At 47.9% G+C, this 17,894-nt stretch overlaps 1 protein-coding gene across 1 annotated transcript in view; it reads left to right on the top strand.

Annotated features, from left to right (window-relative positions):
* Positions 1 to 17,894, top strand: part of KIAA1614 (KIAA1614 ortholog) — a 64,186-nt gene that overhangs the window by 6,851 nt on the left and 39,441 nt on the right. The window contains exons 2-3 of the mRNA XM_060233073.1: positions 7,533 to 8,531; positions 10,612 to 10,675. Of these exons, the coding sequence (XP_060089056.1) occupies positions 7,559 to 8,531; positions 10,612 to 10,675 (1,037 nt within the window). The 5' untranslated portion in view covers positions 7,533 to 7,558. The remainder of the gene's footprint in view (positions 1 to 7,532; positions 8,532 to 10,611; positions 10,676 to 17,894) is intronic.

Here is a 17,894-nt window from a genome sequence, read left to right as displayed (position 1 = left end):
TGCCATTGCCTGCCTCTGCATCACAACCCTGGTATTGCTTGGAGGTCTCCCATCCAGATACTAGCCAGGGCTGATCCTGCTTAGCTTCTGATAAGACTGGGGCCAGCCTGGGCTATCCAGGTCAGGAGTAGATGAGCTGTGATCTACGGAGAACCCCAGGGCCTACCTGGAGGTTGGCATCCATATTGCATATGGACTCACTGGCCTTTCTGGCACATGCAGTTCCATAAATGAATTTCCTCATGTTCTCTCTTGGGTCTTGCCTGGACAGATTGTTTTGGTAGATGCTGAAGAACGGACTTACGTCCCACATCAGCGAGAACTGCCTTTATGCTAGCAAATCTCAGTTCTTAATAACTAAAATGTAAAAATTGGCAATTAGAAGCCTCATCCAAACGTTAAAACTCTGGAGAAATGCAACACCGATGAAATATTTTGAAATGTCTTTAGGAGTAAATTAGTCTTAAAGTTTCTCCAGAAAACCTACCCCCCCCCCCAAAAAAAATACACCTAGAGTTGCCAGCTCCAGCTATGAGAATTCCTGGTGACTTGGAGGAGATATGTGGGAAGGGGGCGGGAACACCTCAGCAGGGATGTGTTCAGGGAAAAAGCCCAGCAGGAAATGATTTGCATATTAGGCCAATTCTTTGTGATGGCATGGAACTGAGTCTTGCCCTCAGCAGATTTCCTGTTTGCTCCTCCTTGGGAGATTTTCAAATGTCCGCTAACATGAGAGACTGCTCATGCATAAATCATCTGGAATCAGAAGACTATATTGGCTATATCTTGCTTTATTGTGATTTCTATGTTAGAGTGTGGGAGTCCTTAATTAGTCCCCCAGGGCTTTTTTTGATAGAAAAGGCCCAGCAGGAACTTATTTGCATATTAGGCCACACCCCTCTGCATATTAGACCACACCAAGCCAGCCGGAATAAAGCCCTGTAGTCCCCTTTTGCATAATTTCCATGGTCGTTCTGATGAGAGGCTCGTTTTCCTTCTTTGGTTGGACCCGCATCCTCAATATTACTCATTTAATAGCAAGATATTACCAATTTAATAGCAAGGTATTCAAACTGTTATGAGGACTAGGGAGAACAAGGCTAAATCTTTTGATGGGTGATGCTTTTCTTTTGCTGTATGTTAAAATCTGCATTTTCTGTTGCTCATGCTTATAACTTATGCCAATAAAGGTACTGAGCTGCTTTCGCATTAAACCAAGCATGCTTTTGTTTCCCTTGTCTGCTCCCAAACATAGGTAACTAACTGGTAATGAGATGGGGGCACAGCTGGTACACAAAGAGGAAAATTCTTCATTTGAGTGCCTTTGAAAAGAGGAGGTTGAAAGTACCTGTTGCCATGGGCACGGTTCTCCTTTCCCCAGGCTTGTGTGAATCTCTCAAAAGTAGCAGCCTTGGGACAATAGCAAATGAGAAAGCAACACTTAAGTCATAGAAAAGAATAGAATCATAGAGTTGAAAGAACCCTCCAGGGCCATCTAGTCCAACCCCCCGCACAATGCAGGAAATTCACAACTACCCCCCCCCCCCAACACACACATCCCCAATGACCCCTGCTCCATACCAGGAAGATGGCAAAAATCTCCAGGATCCCTGGCCAAACTGGCCTGGAGAAAAATTGCTGACTGACCCCCAAGTGGCAATCAGCATTTCCCTGGGTGTGTAAGAAAGGACCATGAGAACTGTGTTAACAACCCTCGTCTTACTTGACGGTCCCTCTTCCAAGTCTTCCAACCCTCATCTCCAGCCATTCCTCTCTTATATTCAGTGGATAGTCCAGCATGGTGTTGGCAGTATCAACTCAACTTTGTTGGAGAAGGGTGCAATAATTGAGAAGGGTGGGGACATGCAGGGGAAAGTGTATATGAAATGGTTTGCTCCTCTTCCTCAGGGGTACAGCAATTTTTTTTAAAGTATGGGTTTGGTATATGGAGAGGGAAATGAATGGGCTTTTGTGCATATGAAGCTCCTTACACTGTTGGTGTCTCCCCCTTTGTGACTGGTATCGTTGGCTGCAGGGTTAGAGTTACCAACCTCCAGGTGAGGCCTGGAGCTCTCCTGCTGTTACCACTGATCTCCAGACAATAAAGATCAGTTCCTCTCGAGAAAATGTCTGCTTTGGAGGGTGGACTCCATAACACATTGTACCCAGCTGAGGTCCCTCCTCTCCTCTCCCTGCCCCAAGCCCCGCCCTTCTCAGGCTCCACCTCCAAAATCTCTAGGTATTTCCAACCCCAGAACTGGCAATCCCAGGGTCAGTTGAGGAGGAGAGTATCTTGGAGGCTTATCGAGGAAGGACTTTTGGGTTTGGGGGGAATAGTGTACTCCGAGGCACAGCTCCCAAGGAACAAAATAAATTAGGGTTGTCAATCCCCAGGTGGGGGCAGGGGGTGATCCGGGTTGGAGGCCCTCCCCGCACTTCAAGGTTATCAGAAAGGGGGGGGGGGGAGGGAAATGTCTGCTGGTTGCACCATTATACTCAAAGGCAGGGGTTTCAAACTCATTTGAGGGCGGGAGCAGACATAAATGAGACCTTGTTGGGCCGGGCCATGCCATGCCATGTTGGGCCAGGCTGTGTGTGTATCTATTTAAGATTAGGTAGCTGAGATATAAGCTTTATAAAGAGTACAGACACCCCTATTTGACACCTCTGAGCTAAAACATCTTCCTATAGTTGACAAACAATAGTGCTTGTGTACAGCTGCTGGGTTGCATACACATAGCCCTGTAAAATAAGATGTTGACTCACTGACCACAAGTTGTGTGAAGTAAAGTATCTGTCTGGCATATATTTTTTCCTCTCTCTCCTGTTCCAAAGAGCTTAGAGCAGCGTATAGGGCTGTAGAAAATGGGGTGTCAAACACGTGGGTCAGGGGCTGAATTAGGCCCCCCAGAGGGCTCCTATCTGGCCCCCAAGTAACTGGCTGTCATCTGTTTCCTTCTCCTTCTCACTTGCTTCTTTCCTGCATAACAGCTTGCTTTGCAAGGCTTGCTCAATCACACAGGAGCTGTCTGTGTCCTTTATAAGGTTTATATCTCTGCTACCTAATCTTACATAGGTACACACATGGCCCGGTCTAACAAAGTCTCATTTATGTCATATCCGGCCTTCATAATTAATGAGTTTGACACCCCTGCTCTAAGGAGATCGGTTCCCATAGGGTATAACGGAGAAGTGATCTGTGGGTATCTGGGGCTCTAGGGGGACTGGTTTCTTTGAGGTAGAGGCACCAAGCATAACGTCCAGTTCCTCTCCTCAAAACACCCCCAAGTTTCAAAAAGACCAGGGGATCCAATTTCATGAGTCCCAGGAGGTGCCCCTATCTATTATATCCAATGGAGGGAAGGTATTTAAAAGGAGTGCGGTATCATAATGCCCCTGTATAAATCGATGGTGCGGTCTCATTTGGAGTACTGTGTGCAGTTCTGGTCGCCGCACCTCAAAAAGGATATTATAGCATTGGAGAAAGTCCAGAGAAGGGCAACTAGAATGATTAAAGGGCTGGAGCACTTTCCCTATGAAGAAAGGTTGAAACGCTTGGGACTCTTTAGCTTGGAGAAACGTCGACTGCGGGGTGACATGATAGAGGTTTACAAGATAATGCATGGGATGGAGAAAGTAGAGAAAGAAGTACTTTTCTCCCTTTCTCACAATACAAGAACTCGTGGGCATTCGATGAAATTGCTGAGCAGACAGGTTAAAACGGATAAAAGGAAGTACTTCTTCACCCAAAGGGTGATTAACATGTGGAATTCACTGCCACAGGAGGTGGTGGCGGCCACAAGTATAGCCACCTTCAAGAAGGGTTTAGATAAATATATGGAGCAGAGGTCCATCAGTGGCTATTAGCCACAGTGTATGTGTGTATATAAAATTTTTTGCCACTGTGTGACACAGAGTGTTGGACTTGATGGGCCGTTGGCCTGATCCAACATGGCTTCTCTTATGTTCTTATGTTCTTTTAGATGTGATGGCCAGAACTCCCTTTGGAGTTCAGTCATGCTTGTCACACCCTTGCTCCTGGATCGACCCCCCAAAGTCCCCAGTTATATCTTGAGTTGGACCTGGCAACCCTAAAATAAGTAGTTCTTGGTAAGCAGAAAGCTAGTTTCCTTTGCTCCTGGAGCTGGTTCTGTCTTGCGATCAGAGAGCAAACCATATAAAGAAGGCTGGGTATGTATTTATGGAGTATGGGAGGGATTCTTCTGCAAGCCCTTGAAACATGGAAAGTGAGCAGCTGTAGGAAATTATCAGTGACTGCTAACAGGTTTCATATGGACAGACCTCTGTACTTCTGTGATAATTTTGAAACTTCTAAGATTGCAAACTGTGCCTGCTGTGCTCGGCTTGGTTGCTGTTATGTCATGGGGAGTTGTGAATTTGTTGACATTCCTTTATTGTTTTGTATAGTTATTTTAACATGACCCCTTAGAAGGCCTTTGGTTTAGTTTCACTTTTCATTTGATAAATTGGTTCCTTACTGTGGCAGTTCTCTTCTGTTTTGGTATCCAGTGCTGTGGAGTTAAGGCTAGCAATGAGGATAGTGCAGTAATGTTTACCAAGTGGTTTGTGTCTCAAAAGGCCGACTGTGTAGCAATTAATGTCAGGCTGGGTCACTGGGGTCTGGGGGTAAAAAGGTAAAGGTAGTCCCCTGTGCAAGCACCAGTCGTTTTTGACTCTGGGGTGACGTTGCTTTCACGACGTTTTCGCAGCAGACTTTTTACAGGGTGGTTTGCCATTGCCTTCCCCAGTCATCTACACTTCCTCCCAGATTCAAATTTTCAGTCTGCTGTGGAAACTCTCTAGGTAGGCTTGCTAAGTCCAATTCAAGAAATATCTGGGGGCTTTGGGAGTGGAGCCAGGAGACTTTGGCGGTGGAGCCAGGAGACATTGGGGGTGGAGCCAGGAGGAAGGTTGTGGCAAGCAGAACTGAACTCCAAAGGGAGTTCTGGCCATCATATTTAAAGGGACTGCACACCTTTTAAATGCCTTTACTCCACTGTAAATAATGAAGAATAAGGGCACCTTTTGGGAGGCTCATAAAACTGGACCCCCAGGTCCACTCCTTTTGAAATTTGGAGGGTATTTTGGGGAGAGGCACTGGACGTACGCTGAAAATCTAGTGCCTTTACCTCAAAAAACAGCCTCCCCAGAGCCCCAGATACCCGCAGATCACTTCTCCATTATACCCTATGGGAATTGGTCTCCATAGGGAGTAATTGAGTACCCAGCAAATAGTTCCTTCCCCCCCCCCCCCCGCTCTGCTTTCTGATGAATCTGAAGTGGGGGGAGGGCTTCCAAATCGGAGGATCCCCTGCCGTCACCTGGGGATTGTAACAACCGGAGAGAAGTCACTACAGGAACAACAATATACACAACTCAATCGTTATAGTGACAAATTACTATGTAATAAAGTGCATATACAAAATACACAACATAATTCATGAAATTTCTTCCACAAGGAGTCCCGACGTGCAGGCTGTCGACTTTAAAAGGTCCTGCTTTGATTGTCACTCTTCCAGCAAAGGGTGCTCCATAAATTTTCAAAAAATTCAACACCGCTCACTGTTGATCTTTCCAGTGCGTTGCTTACTGCTAAATGTTTTTTAAGATAGTGTGGGAATGTAACTTCTCCAGGAGGATTCCAAATTGGCATAATGCTTGAGCCGCCTTAGAGCTGTCTTTGAAAGGGCAGCTTCTGGGAGAGCTCTCTCAGCCCCACCCACTTCACAGGGTATCTGTTGTGGGGAGCAGAAGGAAAAGGAGATTTGTAAGCCGCTCTGAGACTCCTTTGGTTAGTGAAGGGTGGGGTATAAATCCAGTCTCTTCTTCTCGATAGCCTTTAATAGCCATAATTTTTCTGGTTGCACAGTTCAAGTTTGCCTGGTCTAGAACTGGCATTTCCAGTGATGCTTAGTGGGTTTTAGTAACTAGTATATACTCCGGGGGCCACAATTTATGAAGGGGGGGGGAGTCAGTGATGTCATTGTGACTGAAGAAAACAATACATGATTTCAAAATATGAAAGTTGCTTAATTTACATTGACTGGATGATTTGGGTTGTTTTTTTTTTAATCCATCATTATCTGTTATTTCTCTAACTATCTGTATACCACTTTTCTCCATGAGGGGGATCCAAAATGGTGTGCAGTATCATTCTCCCCTCCAATATTATATCTTCACCAGGGCTTTTTTGTTTTTTCCTGGAGCTTACAGAAGACCCTGTACTAAGGTCTTGGAGGACTGGCTACATCAGGGATGTGTGGCCAAATATGCAAAGGAGTTCCTGCTACAGCACTGATCTTCACAACAGCCTGAGGTTGGTTAGGGTGAGAGTACAGTTAGCCCAAGGGTCACCCAGTAATCTTCTGTGGTAGGGCAGGAAGTCTCTCGGATCCTGCTCTGATACTAATCACTTTACCATGTTGGCTAGTGCAAGGTATACAGAGCCCTGGATATGGGTCTCCTTACCACAGGCCCATTCATCTATGAAACTATGAAACTCTACATGAGGCTGCCCTTGTGCCAAGCCCAGAAGCTGTAGCTAGTGCAGAACGCGGCCGCCTGGCTGTTATTGGGACTCCCCAGATGGGAGCACATTCAGCCGGGACTGCGGGAACTGCACTGGCTGCCAATAGTATACTGGATTCATTGCACGGTGCTGGTTATTACCTTTAAAGCCCTATATGGCCTAGGAGAGCCAGTTTGGTGTAGTGGTTAGGTGTGTGGACTCTTATCTGGGAGAACCGAGTTTGATTCCCCACTCCTCCACTTGCACCTGCTAGCATGGCCTTGGGTCAGCCATAGCTCTGGCAGAGGTTGTCCTTGAAAGGGCAGCTGCTGTGAGAGCCCTCTCCAGCCCCACCCATCTCACAGGGTGCCTGTTGTGGGGAAGGAAGGTAAAGGAGATTGTGAGCCGCTCTGAGACTCTTTGGAGTGGAGGGCGGGATATAAATCCAATATCATCTTCTACCTTAGGGACTGTCTCTCCCCACATGTTCCCCAGAGAGTACTTTAGATTGGGATCACAAAATCTATTAGTAATCCCCAGGCTGAAGGAGGCCTGATTGAAATCAACTAGAGACAGGGCCTTCTCAATTGTAGCCCCCTGCTGGTGGAACCACCTGCCAGATAAAGTGAGGGCCTTGCGGAACCTTGAGCAGTTCCGCAGGGCCTGCAAGACTGTCCTCTTCCAGCTGGCATTCAATTGACTCGGCACTGGTATTTAAGAGAAGTGGAAGAAGGCCATCGCCACCAGAATAGCACCAACTCAATATTCTGTTTTATTCTGTTTTAATCATTATATATCTATTTTATTATTGAATGTGTAATTGTAATACTCTTTAATTTAATTGTTTGTGGGATTTTACGTTGTGCGCCGCCCTGAGCCTGCTTCGGCGGGGAGGGCGGGATATAAATCAAATAAATAAATAAATAAATAAACCTCTGAGAATGTTCTCTTGCTAAGCAAGCAGGGTTCTGCTCACAATGCTGCTGTTCTTTCTTCCAGAAAGGTCCCTCGCTGCCTGGACACTGGAGCATGGAGGGGGATTTTTCTACTGAGAGAAGAAGGGCCATGAAGAATATAAAACAATGCATCAGGAATATTCCTAGGCTTAAGCAGCCCCCCGAGAGCCCTGAAGACACCCACAGTGCTTCCATCAAAGGGCCATCCTGGGTTCCGGTTCGGCTTTCAGGGGATACAAGCAGGGGCATTTCTGTTCTGGAGTCCAAGGTGAAAGCTTTGAAAGAGAAGAAGGGTGCCCTTAACAAGCAGGGTGAACCGGTGCCCCAGGAACGGGCTTCTCCAAAGAAGGCCAAGACCCGTCGAGGGAAGCCACCGACAGAGCCTGCCCTTCAGGACGTGTTGGTGGAACCACAGGTTCAAATCCGCACCTACTTGACAGATGTGCTGCTGGACAGCGCTAACTACCCGCATCTTGGGCAGGAGGAAGTTCAGGAGGGGATACTTTCGAATTCTTATGCCAATGAAGTTGCAGCTCCGAAGGAGCCAAGGGTTGCAGGAGCAGCTACAGGCGTTGGCTGGAGTTCACCCAAGGAGTTCCAGCGACTGCCTGGAAAGAACGTTCTTGAAAACAAGTTCTCTTCAGGAAACATGGTGAGAAAGATATCCCAAAATGGACTGTGTGGAGCTGGTTCCTCAAAGGAGCTTCCCTTTGATCGGGAACCTTTTGAGGAAGCAAATGGTAAAGAAGACCACCAATTTCAGGCTACGGATTTTGGAAGCAGTTCTTTTCCTCATGGAGACGACGGCTGTGGTGTAGCAACAACTGGACGGCTTTGGAGAGCCGAGAGCTGGGACAGTCTCGGCAGTGGCGGAAGTAACGCAAGCAGCCTGTCACTGGCTGAAAGAGTGGAGAGGAACCGGGCAATCCTGCAGGAGATGCTGAGTGGGTCAGCGCAGAACGGCCCTCATCCTTCCCAGGAAGGGCATACCTTGCATTGGCACAAGAAGGAGACCCCAGGCATTGGGAACGAGAGGCCCAGTAATGGTATGTGTGAATAGGAGGAAGTCTGTAGAAACTAGAACTACCTTTGTTACTTGGGGTGGGGAGAAGGTGGTGCAGCAGAATTGCAACATTGCTATCTCCCCTCCCAAAAAATCCCTCCTTCTCTAGATCTCTAAGTATTCCACCATCAAGTGTTTCTGAAAGTTGAGCTGACATTCTACTGTAGGGGTGACCAAATTTGCTTAACATAAGAGCCACACAGAATAAATATCAGATGTTTGAGAGCCACAGGACGTGAACAAATATTACACACATGTCTTTCTTAAAACTCTTAATACTTTCTTTGCACAGAAAGATAAAAATACATATGTAGGCACTATACAACACGACCATGCTAGAATTTTTTTTTTAAAAACAAAAACAAATGCTAGGAATAACAGTCCCCATGTGACCAGCATAGGGAAAGGTTAGGGAATTATTTTTTGACACCAGCGGGAGAAGGAAACACACATGTACCACATAAATCATTGACCACTGTTTGCATCATTATGCATCTCTCTTTGCCTTGACACCAGGGTTACTCAATACAGCTCCTACAAGAGCTATGAATCTAAGGGGAAACCCTGTGCCACCCTCTTTAATTCCACCCCTCCTCCCAGTGGCTCCCTCGTCTCTTGTGCTCTCTTTTCTGCTCTAGGTCTACAAGCAACCTGTAGGGGGGTGGAGAAGGGCTTGCAAGCCTGCCTGTTTCCCCCTCCTTCTGCACTTCATACACAGCAGAAATAGTCGCCTACCTATGAGTCAGTGCTCTGAGGCTGAGGCCCCGATGCTAAGCAAGCTAACTTGAGAGTAAGCCTGCATTAAGTCCCTCCTTGACCTCTGGGAGCCACAGAAGATGTGTGAAAGAGCCGCATATGGCTCCTGAGCCACAGTTTGGCCACTTCTGTTCTAGTGCTTTAGCTTTTGTTCCTAGGTTGTTTTCTACACAGAGATGGCCTTGCGTAGTTTCCCTTTTGCTGCCACTGCAGCAGCTAATACGGCTCAATGGCATGGGGCTTCCACAGGGCAAATTTCATTGGTAGGTTTTTTTAAATAAGATCAGTGATTGAATAGCATTATATCAATATACCATCGTACCAGTACATGCATCAGGTTCTCTGAACTGGCTGCTTTCTTCCTCTTTTTAAAATATGTCTCTAGTCCCTTTCCTTGTGGAGACACCTCTCCCCCTTATATTTCAGCAACAAACAGGAACAGAGACAATTTTTAAAAAAGAAAGCTGAGAATTCAGGGAACCTGATACACGTTAGCATAACAGTATTTTGATATAGCACCAATTAAGAAAAATGAGAAAAAAAATTCACGTGATGGAGATGACATGGCTGTTATGGGGAAAGTGGCTGCTGTGTGAGTGGGATCGGGAAAACCATGTTGCATTCTTACCCAAAACTTTGGGGGCACAGCGAGTTTGGGAAAGACTGGAGAAAAGTTAAGGAAAACTTGGGAAGTGTATAAATATGCCACAATGCTGTGAGAAAGCGGGGGTGGGGGGGAAGCCTACCTCGCAACAGCGTTGATCTCAAGGCAGATAATCCATGTGGAAACAACCAAAGTGAAGAAGAAGGAATAAAATCTCAGGTCGAGAGGCCAGGAATCGAGGGGGTGTGTGCGTCAAGATATTCTCTGCTTGGCTTGATAGTCTTTAATATTTGAGCATCAGGTACAGTCATTCTACCCAGGCCCATCCCCTAGTTTTCAGACTGTCCATCTATTACACATTGGAACCTGTCTGGACAGTGGGACTGTTCCAGCCATCTACCCCCGCCCTCCCCCCTGCAGCTGATTCCCCCTTCCTTCTGCATCTCAGCCTGCAACCCATCAAACGACCTCAAGGTGTGCAACCATCCAAAATTGGTGCTGATGCCATTGGCTCTTCTTGCATTCCCACGATCCAATAAGCAGACACTGGCTTGAAAATTTTGGGATGTATGTGTGTGTGTGAGCTACCAGTTCTCCCCCCACCCCTGCCTTGTGACATAAGAGCTGTGTGTTTTCCACATCCTGCTGCTTTTAATGGGATACAAACTTAATCTGTGCCTTTTTTGTTGATGTTTGTGTGCAGAGATCCGGGCGAATGACGTAGACTGGGACTCTGGTGTGTCCTTGCAGGACTTGGAAGGCTTCCGGTAAGATTTTTAGAATTAAGGGACGGGGTGGGGGGGAGGAAGTCTTTGTTGCCCTATTAAGAAAAGGAAGCTGAATGCTAAAATACCAATAGGCTCTCTCTCTCTCTCTCTCTCGGCTTGGCTTCGCGAACGAAGATTTAAGAAGGGTGCAATAGTCCACGTTTGCTGCAGGCTCGCTGGTGGCTGACAAGACCAATGTGGGACAGGCAGGTCCGGCCACAGCGGCTGCAGGGAAAAGTCTGATTTAGGGTTGGTCCTGTAGCAGTGCGATTCTTCCTCAATCTCCTTTTGTCCTCAAGACCAGCTATGCGTGTGTTCTCAAAGGAAGAGACAGCCTGGTGGATGGTGTGCCTCCATGCTTTGCGATCTGAGGCTAGGTCAGACCACTGGTGATGGTTGATGTGACAGGTGCTAAGGGATTTCTTCAAGGAGTCCTTGTACCTCTTCTTTGGTGCCCCTCTATTTCGATGGCCGGTGGAGAGTTCGCCATACAGGGCAATCTTGGGAAGGCGGTGGTTTTCCATCCTAGAAATATGCCCTGCCCAGCGCAGCTGCGTCTTCAACAGCAGTGCCTCGATGCTGGTAACCTCTGCCCGCTTGAGGACTTCAGTGTTGGTCACAAAGTCACTCCAGTGGATGTTGAGGATGGTGCGAAGGCAGCGCTGATGAAAGCGCTCAAGGAGTCGCAGGTGATGACGGTATAAAACCCACGATTCGGAGCCATAGATGAGGGTTGTCATCACAACCGCTTTGTAAACATTGATCTTTGTGCCTTTTTTCAGATGCTTGTTGCTCCACACTCTTTTGTGCAGTCGGCCAAATGCACGGTTTGCCTTTGCCAGCCTGTTGTCAATCTCCTTGTCGATCTTGGCATCTGAGGAGATGATGCACCCCAGGTAGCTGAACTGCTGGACTGTCTTCAGAACTGATTCACCCACAGTGATGCAGGGAGGGTGATAATCTTCCTGGGGTGCAGGCTGGTGGAGAACTTCTGTCTTCTTCAGACTAACTTCTAGGCCGAATAGCTTGGCAGCCTCTGCAAAGCAGGACGTCATATGCTGCAGAGCTGATACCGAGTGGGAGACGAGTGCAGCATCATCAGCAAACAGTAGCTCTCGGATGAGTTTTTCCATTGTCTTGGAGTGTGCCTTTAGTCGCCTCAGGTTGAACAGGCTGCCATCGGTGCGATAGCGGATGTAGACACCATCGTCCTCATCTAGATCTACTGCGGCTCTTTGAAGCATCATGCTAAAGAAGATCGTAAAGAGAGTTGGCGCGAGAACGCAGCCTTGCTTTACACCTGTGCCTATTGGGAAGGGCTCCGAGAGGTCGTTGCAGTGTCTGACTTGGCCTCGCTGGTCTTCATGTAGCTGGATGATCATGCTGAGGAACCTTGGGGGACATCCTAAACGTTCCAAGATTTGCCACAGGCCTTTCCTGCTAACGGTATCGAAAGCTTTGGTAAGGTCGACAAAAGTCACATACAGACCCTTGTTCTGTTCCCTGCATTTCTCTTGGAGCTGCCTGAGAACAAATACCATGTCGGTGGTGCTCCTGTTAGCTCTGAAGCCGCACTGGCTCTCTGGGAGGAGTTCTTCTGCAATGGTGGGCACCAGTCTGTTCAGGAGTATTCTGGCAAGGATTTTGCCTGCGATGGAGAGCAGGGTTATCCCCCGGTAGTTGGAGCAGTCTGACTTTTCCCCTTTGTTCTTGTATAGGGTGATGATGATTGCATCGCGAAAGTCCTGTGGTAATTTGCCTTGTTCCCAGCAGGTGACAAGTACTTTGTGAAGTGAGCTATGTAGTACTGTGCCCCCATGCTTCCAGATCTCTGGTGGAATTCCATCAACTCCTGCTGCCTTGCCACTTTTCAGTTGCTTGATGGCTTTAACAGTCTCTTCTAGGGTGGGGATCTCATCCAACTCTGTTTTCACCGGTTGAAGTGGGGTGAGGTGGATTGCTGAATCTTGAACTACGCGGTTGGCACTGAAGAGAACCTGAAAATACTCTGACCACCGGTTCAGTATGGATGCCTTGTCTGTGAGGAGCACTTGGCCGTCTGCACTATGCAAGGGACTCTGAGCCTGATATGATGGACCATATACTGCCTTCAGGGCTTCGTAGAACCCTCTTAAATCACCAGTGTCTGCACACAGCTGGGTTCTCTCTGCAAGCTTGGTCCACCACTCGTTCTGAATGTCTCGAAGCTTGCGCTGGAGGTTGCTACATGCAGCGCGAAAGGTTGCTTTTTTCCCAGGACAGGAGGGCTGAGCAAGATGTGCTTGGTAGGCAGATCTCTTTTTTGCCAGTAATTCTTGGATCTCTTGATTGTTCTCATCAAACCAGTCCTTGTTCTTCCTTGTGGAGAACCCGAGGACTTCTTCAGAGATCTGCAGGACGGTAGTTTTTAGGTGTTCCCAGAGTGCTTCTGGAGAAGGGTCTGTGGGGCAACTGAGGTCCTCAATTCTTGACTGGAGTTTTGCCTGGAAGGCAGCTTTAACTTCGGCTGACTGGAGGCTGCCAACCTGAAACTTCCTCCGAGGGATACCTCCTCTCCTGGGTGTGGGTTTAAAGTGAAGACGGAGATTGCAGCGTACAAGACGATGATCCGTATGACATTCTGCGCTGGGCATTACTCGGGTGTGTAAGACATCTCGAAGGTCTCTCTGGCGCACCAGAATGTAGTCGATAAGGTGCCAATGCTTGGACCGTGGGTGCATCCAGGTTGTCTTCAGACTGTTCTTCTGCTGGAAGATAGTGTTGGTGATGGTGAGCTGGTGCTCCATGCAGAATTCTAGCAGGAGGCGCCCGTTGTCATTGCAGTTTCCAATGCCGTGTTTGCCAAGTACTCCTTTCCAGGCTTCCGAGTCTTTACCTACTCTGGCATTGAAGTCGCCAAGGATGATCACCTTGTCCTCTGTAGGGGTTTTCCGTACGAGGTTGTGTAGATCAGCATAGAACTTGTTCTTTTCTGCAGGATCTGCTTGAAGGGTTGGGGCATACACACTGAAGAGTGTTGCATGCTGCTTGTTTTGAAGTGGGAGGCGCATGGACATGATGCGATCTGAGTGACCTGTTGGAAGGTTTTCGAGTTTGGAGGCAATGGAGTTCCTGACCATGAAGCCAACGCCAGAAAGGCGGCTCTCAGCCTTTGACTTACCCGACCAGTAGAGGGTATAGCCAGCACCGTGTTCTTGAAGACTACCTTCCTCAGGGAAACGGACCTCACTGAGAGCTGCTATGTCGATATTCAACCTGAGAAGTTCGTGGGCAACTAGAGCAGAGCGTCGTTCAGGGCGACCACTGCCTACTGTGTCAAGCATGGTTCTGATGTTCCAACACGCAAGCTTTAGTCTTTGCACACTTTGTGAGGCAGGTGCATGCCTTTTCTTTGTTGTTATTTTTCGACCGCAAGTAAGGATGCCCGTTGACCGCGGCTAGCCAACTGGGGTGGGGGAGACGAGCTTTGTTTAGGCCACCTTTTCTAGGCCCCTCTCCGTGTGGAGCAAGCAGTGCTGTCCCTAGATAAGGCTGCTTGGTCGTTCAGGGTGCTGCCGAAAGATGCTTTCGTCTCCGGGTTAGCATCAGGCGACCAATATCCTGAACCGCCTACATGCAGGATCGGGACTGCGGCTTCCAGTGGCACCTTCCACCTGCCGTTTCGCCCCTTGCCTATCGCTGCAGGACTTGATGCGTTGTGAGTTGTGTGTGTGGATATGCCCTTCAGGCCTGCGCAGAGGAATTTTTTAGGTGAAGCGCAGTGTGCGCGGTACTGGCTCCACCCTTTCACCTGGGGGTCATCTGCCATGGCCCAGTAAGCCGGGACGCCGGCAGTGAGTCCTCCAGGTGGTAGGTGTTACATTAACGAGCTCTATCTGCCCGGGTTTGATGTTAGAGTTTTCCTTCTCTTAGGCTGACGAGGTTGGTGGGCCCAGCCTGCCCATCCGGTTATACCGCCGGACACTTCGGTCGCACCATGACGTAGCAAACTCTGTGAAAACGGGGGGGACCAGCGAGAAGGTGTTGCTACGGATGCAGTAATGCAGGAGAGGCCATTGCAGTGACCATCTGCCAGGCATAGCCAGACAGTGACCACGCGGCGTTCACTACACCGGGAGAGGAGAGGCTATGTATTGCGCATGCACTTTCCCTGGGGGGGTAGGATTCCCAGAGGGAGCCCACCCCCCCCCACCCCCACCAATAGGCACATTAAAAAAAAATGTAGCATTGCCTTTGGAAATAGCTACACACACACACCACAAGTGGCTAGGCCAGGGGTGGCCAGACTCTGGCTTGGGAGGCTCATATGGCTCTTTCATACATATTGTGTGGCTCTTGATGCCCCCACTGCTCTGTCAGCCATCGGAAAAGGTCTCTTTAAATAACTTTGCCAAGCCAACCAGCAGCTCGGAAAATGCATTTAAAGCTGCATTCTTTCCACCTCTTCCTCCCTCCCTCCCTCCCTCCCTCCCTCCCCTACCTACCTACCTACCTACCTACCTACCTACCTACCTACCTACCTACCTACCTACCTACCTACCTTCCTTCCTTCCTTCCTTCCTTCCTTCCTTCCTTCCTTCCTTCCTTCCTTCCTTCCTTCCTTCCTTCCTTCCTTCCTTCCTTCCTTCCTCCCTCCCTCCCTCCCTCCCTCCCTTCTCTCAAATATCTGATATTTATTCTGTGTGGTTTTTACGTCAGGCAGGTTTGACCACCCCTGGTGGTCTACGTACAGAAAGAGTTTTGTCCAGCTGGCTTCAGCCCACGCAGAGGCAGCTCTCTGAACAGATGGTGAGCTCCAGATTGTTGGTCCGAGTGGCTGCTGCCAGCACTGTCTTGCTTGCCACCCAGTATTACAGTCGCATCGTTTGCTCTGTCTGTAGAGATGGCCCCGGAGCTCGGAACAGTTGCTTCAGAATTCATGGTGAAAGCAAGCCAAGAAAAAGAAAGAAGCAAAGAGGAGGAGGAGGGGGCAGCATTTGGTTAAGAGGCAGGGCTTGCCTTACTTGCCTTGAGAGCCAGTTTGGTGTAGTGGTTAAGTGTGCGGACTCTTCTCTGGGAGAACTGGATTTGATTCCCCACTCCTCCACTTGCACCTGCTGGAATGGCCTTGGGTCAGCCATAGCTCTCACAGAGTTGTCCTTGAAAGGGCAGCTTCTGGGAGAGCTCTCTCAGCCCCACCTACCTCACATGGTGTCTGTTTTGGAGGAGGAAGGTAAAGGAGATTGTGAGCCGCTCGGAGACTCTGAGATTCAGAGTATAGGGTGGGATATAAATCCAATATCTTCTCGTCCAGAAAGGACTGACCTTATTGGTGGATGACTTCCATTTCTGTTTTGTGGAGGTGACAAAAAAAAATGTAGTTGGAGGCTGAAACAATTTGAAATTGACATTGGGCAAAGAAGGGGCTACCTTGGATAACTCAGGCCATGTAAACATTTATTTTCTCCTGGGGGTGGGCCGTGGAGACAGTCCAACTTGGGTACATATATTTTCCTTTATGGTAATGTAACCACCTTGTACAGTATGATTAACAAATTCCACATTGTCTGTATTGGACTTTAAAGACTTTTAAGAGATTTTATGCGTATTATTCTTTAAAAGGTAAGAATGAGAACCCACTGTTCTTCCAAAATTATTTGTATGGTTTTTGCCTTTTCAACATCTAATTTTTTTAGTGCATTAACTAGACTTGACCTGACTAACTAATGCAGGGGTGTCAAACTCATTTACTATGAGGGCCAGATCTGACATAAATATGACCTTGTTGGGGTGGGCCATGTGTGTCATAAAATGTAATGCCAGGAAGCAGAGAGATAAACTATAAAAGGACACAGAGAAACACACACACTCAGCCTAATCCCCCTCACTGGCTTGTTGAGCCTCAGCCGACAGAAGGATGAGAGGCTTTGCTCTGTTGCTCCTATGCGACTGAACAAGCCTGGCAAAGCAAGTTGTGATGCAGAAGGAAGCAAGAGAGGGAGAAGGGAGCAGATGACAATGAGGTGCTTGCGAGCTGGATAGGAGCTCTCTGGGGGCCTGATTTGACCCCTGGGCCACATGTTTGACATCCCTGAACTAATGCATGGAGTAGAGCAGGGCTTTTTTTGAGCAGGAACGCACAGTTCCGGCTGACTTGGTGTTACGGGGTGTGTTTGGTGTAGTGGTTAAGTGTGCAGACTCTTATCTGGGAGAACCGGGTTTGATTCCCCACTCCTCCACTTACAGCTGCTGGAATGGCCTTGGATTAGCCATAGCTCTTGCTGGAGTTGTCCTTGATAGGGCAGCTGCTGTGAGAGCCCTCTCAGCCCCACCCACTTCACAGGGTGTCTGTTGTTGGGGGAAGAAGATATAGGAGATTGTCAGTGGCTGATAACAAATAACCTGATAATAGCATTCTGCCTATCTTTTCTTACATGCCCATTTTCCACAGTCTTAATTGGCGGCTTTGAAAAAGATAGGCAGAATACTGTTATCAGGTTATTTGATCGGCTTATGAAAAAGCTGGAAACAGTGAAACGTGATAAAAAGTTGGCAATCGCATGGGGATGAATTTTGCCTTCACAGCCAATATCTGAGGTTTGACTCTGGATGACAGGAGAAATTGGGAGTGAAACCCATTGAAGATTGAAACAAGTTTTGTCAGAGTCACTCAGAGGAATGGACATTTTGTTAGTGGAACTTTTTAACCTTTTTTGATACTATGTATGAGTTTGTATGAATTTATGGATGCTTGTGCACTTATAGAATTAAATATTTTTCTTATTCTTTATTAAGTGTTTGATTTTTGGACACAGTGGTTTTTTGGCTGCTTATCTATACTGTGTTGCCACTGTTTTCTTCCTAGTCCCCAGGTGGGGGCCCTGGTTTGGAGGCCCTCCCCCACTTCAAGGTTAGCAGAAAGCAGGGGTGGGAAAGAAATATCTGCTGAGCACTCCATTATTCCCTATGGAGACTGATTCCCATAGGGTATAATGGAGAATTGATCCATGGGTATCTGGGGCTCTGGGAGGGCTGTTTTTGTGGTAGAGGCACCAGATTTGCAGAATAGCATCCAACACCTCTCCTCAAAACACCCTCCAAGTTTCAATAGGATTAGACCAGGGGGTCTAATTCTATGAGCCCCAAAAGAAGATGCCCCTATCCTTCATTATTTCTAATGGAGGGAAGGGTTTTAAAAGGTGTGCGGTCCCTTTAAATGTGATGGCTAGAACTCCCTTTG

The sequence above is a fragment of the Heteronotia binoei genome, chromosome 2, assembly GCF_032191835.1.
Source record: "Heteronotia binoei isolate CCM8104 ecotype False Entrance Well chromosome 2, APGP_CSIRO_Hbin_v1, whole genome shotgun sequence".
In the NCBI taxonomy this organism is placed as follows: domain Eukaryota; kingdom Metazoa; phylum Chordata; class Lepidosauria; order Squamata; family Gekkonidae; genus Heteronotia; species Heteronotia binoei.
The sequence above is the reverse complement of the archived record's forward strand: the minus strand, read 5'-3'. Positions and strand labels throughout refer to the sequence as shown.